Consider the following 7972-nt stretch of genomic DNA (forward strand, 5'->3'; position numbering starts at 1 on the left):
AGAGGGGGGGCAAAATGGGTGTCTGAGAAAGAATTGTCTAACGTTATCTAGGCAGTATCTAGGTAGGTAGTCTTAGCTGAGCCTCCTCGGCACACCCCAGAGTTAGGGCAAGAAAGACAGCATTCGCATCAAGGAGGACTACGGACCAGGAGAGTAGAGCACCAAGGAGCGTGAGACCACGCGGTGGGAATGGATTAGGAGTGGGCGGCAGCAGGCTCAAGGAGGTCAGCTCCTCTCCTCCGCCCTCCTGCGTCGGTGCCGCAGTCTCACCGCCCCAGCCCTCTGCAGACGCTGCCCTTGCCCGGCCAGCTGCGGGCTAGGCCCCGGGCGGGTGTTCCGGAGCCCGGAGCTATTTTTAAAAGACGCGTCACCCGATTGGGGAGGAAGAGTCCGCGTCCAGGCCCACAGTCTGCGCGCGGCCGGCGGGAAGGGTCGCCAGGGCGAGTTTCGAACGACCGGAGCGCGCGAAAAGAAGCAACCGACCGGGAAGACCCCGCCTGACCCCGGGAGACCGCGGGGCGTGGCAGGCGAGGGGCGTGGCTGGTGGGCGGGACTAGAGGGGCGGGGCCGGCGCTCTCCCGCCGCAGCAGGCTGGTGGCGGCGGCGGGAGCGGCAGCGCGAGTACGAGTACTGCAGGGACAGCCAGGCAGCTACGCTAACCCGGACGCCAGGGAAGCCCGCGCCCCGCCTGCGCCTCCGCGGCGCTCCCGGGGAGCCGGAGCTAGAGCGGCTCCGAGGTGCGCCGAGACCCGAGGTTGCTGCAGAGCCGCGGCGCGGGAGAGCCGCAGATTGAGCCTAGCTAGTGCGCAGAGCGCAGACATCCTACACCGCGGCGTCTGTCCGTGGCGGCCGCGCGGGAGACAAAGCCTCCGGAGGAAGATGCCCGCGGAGCACGCACCCGGCGGGTCCAGGAGCGATCTCCTCCGAGCCTAAGCGCGCCTGGCCGTGCGCCCCGGGGACGCCGAGACCCCACCGGGTCCAGCAACGGGCGGGGCCCAGGTGCGCCGGACCGCAGCGGGCCTGTGAGTGCTCGGGGGGCGGCGCCCTCCCGCCGCAGCCGCAGTGGCCGGCGCCGCAGCGAGGAGCCATGGGCAACATCTCCTCCAACATCTCGGCCTTCCAGTCTCTGCACATCGTTATGCTGGGCTTGGACTCGGCCGGCAAGACCACGGTGCTCTACCGGCTCAAGTTCAACGAGTTCGTGAACACGGTGCCCACCATCGGCTTCAACACCGAGAAGATCAAACTGAGCAACGGCACTGCCAAGGGCATCAGCTGCCACTTCTGGGACGTGGGCGGCCAGGAGAAGCTACGGCCGCTGTGGAAGTCCTACAGCCGCTGCACGGACGGCATCATCTACGTGGTGGATTCGGTTGACGTGGACCGGCTGGAGGAGGCCAAGACAGAGCTGCACAAGGTGACCAAGTTTGCCGAGAACCAGGGCACACCGCTGCTGGTCATCGCCAACAAGCAGGACCTGCCCAAGTCGCTGCCGGTGGCCGAGATTGAGAAGCAACTGGCGCTGCACGAGCTCATCCCGGCCACCACCTACCATGTCCAGCCGGCGTGCGCCATCATCGGCGAGGGCCTCACCGAGGGCATGGACAAGCTCTATGAGATGATCCTGAAACGCAGGAAGTCTCTCAAGCAGAAGAAGAAGCGGTAATGCACTCGAGCAGCGATCTGGAGCGAGGCTGAGCGAGCAAGCCAGTGAGTGAATGAATGGACGTCTGGGTTGAGGGAACCCGCGAACAAAGACAACGAACCAAAGCGATGATTCGAATTTTCAAAACACAATCTCAGTATCCACATACAGGACTTGGAGACTTAAGCCGCGTGTGGAGGCTGCATAACCACCTATCTTGTCACCTGCCCCACCCCCCACCCCAGCTCAGAGGACCTTTTGTCTATAATGCTTGAGCTACGGGTGGGGTGGAATGGGGGGGACTGGTGGGGAATGGACGAGAGGACGCGAGGGTCCCATGGTGTGCCCTCTGACCCCAGGTGGGAAGCTTGGATGTCAGAGAGACAAAAGCGATTTCTTCTTGCTCCAGCAGGGCCAGAAGTTCAGGCTGCCCAGCCCCCACTGCGGGGGTGGGGGATCACGTGTGAGTTACCTGAGGTATGCAGTTCACACAGAACCCTGGGGATACCCGAGAGGGAACGGGTAGGCACTGGGGTGTACTGATGGGGGGATGGGGTGGACCGCTCCTTTCATTCTGGAGCTGTGGAAACTGAGTAATTTTATGTCACAGGGCAGGTCCCTGTTGCAATTTCGTTTGTCCTGCTCTGGGCCCAAAGGAGGTGGTGGTTTGGGGCCATCCAGAGGACTGCCTCGGACCATGCGGCAGCTGGAAGGCCCAGGATGCCTGTGCTTCTGGACTTGGCTGGGAATGGCCTGGAAGACGCTGCTTTCCAGGGGTGGGGGTGTGTGGTTTTATTGAGAACTGCTTTTCAGCCTGGGATGAGACCTCTTCCAGATGGCCTAGGCCCTCCCTGTCCTTGTGCAGGTCATTCTCCCATAAAGAGACCAATAAAACAAAGAAGAACAGAAAATCATTGGAGGTGGTGGCAGTACAGGTGTCTAAAGGGTGAGGTTCTCGACATTAATGCTGTGTGTGTGTGTGTGTGTGTGTGTGTGTGTGTGTGTGTGTGTACAGTTGGTACTGCATAATTGGCATAAAAACTGGACCCTCTGGGTGGAATTTAAAAATCTCTCAGCCTACTGATTGGTTTGGAGGACCACACCAGCTACAGATGTGTGCTAAATTGCAAAATGGTTTTCTTAACAAGGCGGAGGGGGTCTGATGATAATAACCACGTGGTGATAGGTTTCAGACATGGTTTTTGTTTGTTTGTTTGTTTTATAAAAAAAAAAAACAGTCCACAAATAAATTATCTTCACCTTAGGAGAAAAAGATTTTGCCCTTTTGTGGCCCTTGGCACTGCAAGTGCAGACATGTTCAGAGTTCTGAGCTGGGTCTTTGTAGCCTGTCTGGTTTCAGTATTTTACTCAAAATGTGTTGTTAGAATATTTGATGTCATTCACCAGAAGAATAAAACCCCACCTTGTAAAAGCTGACCCCGTTTGCATGGAATCGAAGAGAGGAAAGGTCTGGAGGATGAAGTCCTTTGGAAATCACCCTGTGGGAGAGGGCCTGGCCTCAGAGTGAGCCAGCCAGCACTTTGGTTAAGGCAAACAACAATGAGTGCTTGAGAAGGGGAGGAAGCGGGCTGTGACGTCATGGTCACTGGTACTCAGGCACTTCACAGTTTACTTGAAAGAGGCTTTGGAAAATAGATAAAATGAAAGAATACATACATATTTTTAATAAGGTAATTTAAAAAAATCCTTTATAATCAGGAGTGAGTCTTGGCTTGTTAAAAGCTGTCATTTATCTTGAAACACAGTATCAAAAGAGAAATTTACAACTGACTTTGCTTCCTTTACTTTTAATTTCCCCTCTGAATCCATGTTTTAGGGTAGGAGTTTTTGTTTCCCTCCATGGCAACACATTGCTGTGCAAAGGAAGCCATGGTTGTGAGTGATGGTTGGGAGTTTGTCACAATCTGAGCCCTCGCTATTGTCCTTGACACTCTGGGAGTCAATTTAAGAACCATAGGCAGAAATCATGGCTTCCTGCTTGAAACCCGATCCTTTAGAAGATTGTTTTTAAAGCTGAAATCTAGCGGCCCATGCTCCTTTCTTGTGTGTTTGGTAGCCCTCCAATTTACTGGTCTTTTTGTATACAGAGCTAAGCAGTGGTTAGCAGCCTGCAGGATCTGTTTACACAGCAACTCTGGATTATTGGCTTCTCTGTGGGCTGGTCCCATGGTCTGAAGATTCTGTATAGAATTATTAAAAAAAAAAAAAATCCACCTTCTTTTTATTTTCTTCACAATTTCTTAAGCACTTTGACATTTTGGTAGTTCCACGATATGGAGAGAATAATATATTTATTTTGTGACATTGCATATGCCAAATAATGTAGCTTTCCCGTGCTCACAATACCTGCGTTCCAGGTCGGCGTCGATCCTGGCCTGCTTGAACAACGGCTCGGGATGGTTTTGTGATGTTTTTTCTCCCCCCATCCCTCACCATTATCAATACTTAAGGGTGCAGTTGACTGTTAGTAGTTGTGCAGTAAAGTCAAGCCCTGTGGTGTATCAGCAAATAGTTAAAAAAAGAGTCTCGGTTGATTTCTGTAACGTTTGACCTAATAAACGCCCATTTCATCTGTGACAACCCGTAGCCCAGTGAACATCACTGTGGCGGTGCCATGGGGGAGTTCCCATCACATGCCAGCCAGACCTAGTGACACTTCTGCCCTTTGGGTTCCCGTAGAGGAATTCGGCCTCCCCAAGCGAGGTTTGGAATGAACGGTTTCTGATAGACACGGGGAGACCAGTTTGGATTGAGAGCTTTTTGCTTCACACACAACTCTGTTGATGGTGTTGGAACCCCTGGCTTCCGGTTTTGGTTTCCTTGTAATTCTGTCTTCACCGTTCTCTTCTGTTTCCATCCCATCCCCCCCTTTTATAATGCATATATGATGCTGTGAACAGAAATAAACTATTTATACAATCAAAACAGTTGGAGGCATTTTTCTGTTGCTTTGTTTTTTTTCTTCCAGGTTTCTGTTTCTTGGTTCGTTTCCCAAGCCTCTCTGGAGCCAGGGAGTGGAGTGTAAGGTGGTATCTGGGGTCTGGTGGGTTCCAGTGGGTTCCAGAGCCTCGCTCATCTGGTGTGGGCTTTGCTGAAGTCTGGGTCCACCCTGCCTACCCAGACTATTGCCTGTCTATTGGGTCATCTCCTCCTCCCATGGCTTGCCCTTGTCTGTCTGCAGCACTGTTGGTTATGTAAATGATCCAGAATTATTAAACACTTCGAGACTCTTACCTGTCCCCTACTATGGAACCTCGTACTACCAACAGTGCAGTAAACAACACTGCTCAGGGCTGCTGCTCCTGTTCCTCTGCCCCCTTTGAGCCCACTGAAGAGCTCCGAGATTTGAGCCCTTTCCAGGGGATACTACATGCACTAAGACACCATGCTCTATAGATGTTGCTGAGAATTGGCTCAGGTTTTGAAGAACAAGGGTTGGGGTGGGACTCAATGAGAGCTCTGGAAGGTGCAATAGAGAGCATACAAAAGCCCTTTGTAGGCATTCAGCTACAACGTAATAGTTACAGAGGAGGGGTGGGTAGGCCTTCATAGCTTCAAGTCGGAATGAGAACAGGTCTGGTTCGAAGGTTGGGGATGTAGCTCAGCTGGGTGCTTAGGTAGCATACATGAAGCCCTGGATCCGATTCACGGTACCACGTAGATCATGAGTGGTTCCCAATTGTAATCAAACTTGGGATATGAAGGCAGGATGACCCAGAGTTCAAGGTTATCTGCTGCAGGTCAGGTTCAACACCAGCTTGAGCTGTGTGATACTAGAGTTCCTGAGGACCCAAGATTTTCTTGAATTTCCCTGAGCTGTAAGTCTCGGTTTCTTTGTATGTAAAACAAGATGATGGAAGCTTAAAGAGTTGTTGGGAAATGAACTCTTAATACAGCTAAAGTGCTGAACCTACACGTCCTGAGCAAGCGCTCAGTAGCTTTGAGGTTCTGTGTTTGTTTTGGGAAGTTGTTTGTTGGTTTTGGAGTGTATGTGTGTTATGTGCACCTGCGTGGGTAGGTACACACGTGTGCCCAGAAGATGTCAGGTGTCCTGTTTTGTCATGCTTCATCTTGTTCCCTTAAATTTCAGTCGTGTTCAGCCATCCCTGGCTCCTTGCATGAATTGTGTGGATTTGAACTCAGGTGTTCATGGTTGTGTTCCAAGTACTCACACCCACTGAGCCCTCTCCCCAGCCCCTGAGCTTTTTGTTACTAATCCCGTTGACTGCAATGTGGGGAGTGTAATTAACTCATCAGATTGCTGGTTTTTTCCACCAACCTGTGGCCGGCTGTCTTCTCCATCCGTCTGGGCATCCTGGACCAGCCAATAGCCAGGCTGCTGGCCCCAGACATAACATGGAATGAAGACAATCAGCTGACCATCTCCAGCCATCCCAGGGCTTTGTCGTGCAAAGCTGGGATGGGTACAGGGGATGCAAGCTGGTGCTCTCCTTTCTTCCAGCATAACCCACACTGCTGGCTGTGAGTCCCTTCTGGCCATGGATAGATTTACTCTTTGCTCATGTTTAGCCCGTGGTTGAGCCCAGAGTAAGTATTCCCTAGATGTTAGTCAGATGACTTCACTCACATTAATTCATTCTAGTTATAAATGTTAAAACGGGCATCTCAAAGCTTTTGCTATCCCCTTAAATAGGTAAGTTAAAATGAAAGTATATCACTCCAGACGATAATTATTCAAAGCTGGGTTACACCAGAAACCCGAAAATGCTGCTTTAAGTGACAGAACTTACAAAGTAGTTGAAAATGGTCTTAGGGGGCTGTTTTGTCCCTATAAGAATAAAAACAAGGAAGTCAAAATAAGCGAAGAATGAAACCCTTCACTCACATTACTGTGACCTGGAATGGATTCTTAAGGAGTCTCTGTCACCTGTGATATTTAGCTGACAATTGTCTGCCCTGTGTTTTCCAGAAAGGAAACCACAGATGTTCTGTCCCTGACCTCAGACAGCTGAGTCAATGATTTAGTCCGGGCCTCTGCTGAGTTTCCCCACCTGAGCTTTTCTGTGAATACTACAGTCTTCACTTCTAAGGAAGACCTGCTGTTTGCTAGATCATGGACATCTTGCCTCTATGCTCCAGGGACTTCTTTTTTTTTTAGACAGTGTCTCTCTACATAGCCCAGGCTGGCTTTGAACTCACATTATAGGATTCTATTGTCTCTGCCTGCCGAAAGTTATGCTAATAAAGGTATTCACCACCGCACTCAGCCATGGGCTTGAGGTTTTGAACAATCCTGTTAGCAATATTACAGTGTGCCTCTGTGTCACCAAGAGCAGAAGATACAGGCTTCGGCTGTGACCCGGTTAAGAAGAGAGCAACCCAGAGCTTCCCGGCTCTGGGTCTCACGGCTTCCCTGCAGCCTGTAGAGCGGCCTGGGTGTGCTAGCATCTGCCACGGCTCTCATGCCTGTGACTCATCTCCCACCTGCCAGGGAGAGAGCAGGCCATGAATCTGGACCCACGGGGGAATTTCTTGCCTGGTTTGCTGGGTTCCCCTGTGTTTACTTCTCTCTCAGTTTCCAGTGGTCACGGATTGGTGGGGCACTTTGTGAATTTGCTTCTTGTCAGCTCTGAAACCAAGAGCAGGGAGCTTCTCAGTGTCTAAGAGGACCTTGTAAGTCAGGGGTTTCAGAAGAAACAACAAGCTGTTTCTCCGAGTTTAGAAGCAAGAGCGAATGGACTGTGCATTCAGCAGAGCTATCTTCCAATGGTTCTGGGAAAAAGCTGTACCCCATGAGAATACAGTACCAAAGAAAGAACTGAAGCAAGGGAGTTTTTCAGGTGGGTTATAACACAAGGTAGAGCTGGGGCGGGGCAAGAACATTTGTATTTGTCTGTCAGAGTCAAGGCCATCATGGCAGCCTTCAGCGCAGTGTGGTTTGTCCGAACATCAGGAGGGTCGTTGTTACCCTGATGGAATGTTGACTGTGCTAGCTGGGTGTCTCAGGGGCCTAGCTAACTGGACCTGCACCCACAAGTTGAGAAGCTAAAGCATGGAGAAATCTGGGCTGTATGCTTTGAGATCAGTCTCGTAGGATGGGCCCAGCTCAGACCCTGGGTTCCTTCTACCCGGCAGCCTCCCAGGCTCCGCACACCTGCTGCTCTTACACCGGGAAGACTCTGAAGTACAAGAAAGTGGGGGCTCCCAAGGAGAAGCAGGAGTAAAGGAGTGATGATACCCAAGGTCCAGGAGGACCACCTTTAGCCCTTCCCAGGATGATGGCCACAGCTGGGCCCCAGACCAAGTACCTGCTTTTCCTTCTTAACGGACACAAATCACATCAGA

At 51.6% G+C, this 7972-nt stretch overlaps 1 protein-coding gene across 1 annotated transcript; it reads left to right on the forward strand.

The window, feature by feature from the left end:
* Positions 1-616: 616 nt before the first annotated feature.
* Positions 617-4591, forward strand: Arl4c (ADP ribosylation factor like GTPase 4C). The gene has a single exon (XM_052193075.1). It carries the CDS (start codon positions 1088-1090, stop codon positions 1664-1666), a length of 579 nt encoding a protein of 192 aa, XP_052049035.1. The 5' UTR covers positions 617-1087; the 3' UTR covers positions 1667-4591.
* Positions 4592-7972: the final 3381 nt, after the last annotated feature.

The sequence above is a fragment of the Apodemus sylvaticus genome, chromosome 9 (assembly GCF_947179515.1).
Source record: "Apodemus sylvaticus chromosome 9, mApoSyl1.1, whole genome shotgun sequence".
Classification (NCBI taxonomy): Eukaryota; Metazoa; Chordata; class Mammalia; order Rodentia; family Muridae; genus Apodemus; species Apodemus sylvaticus.

Coding starts and splice junctions, on each gene's coding strand:
- Arl4c (XM_052193075.1), top strand. CDS start 1,088: ATGGGCAACATCTCCTCCAACATCTCGGCCTTCCAGTCTCTGCACATC.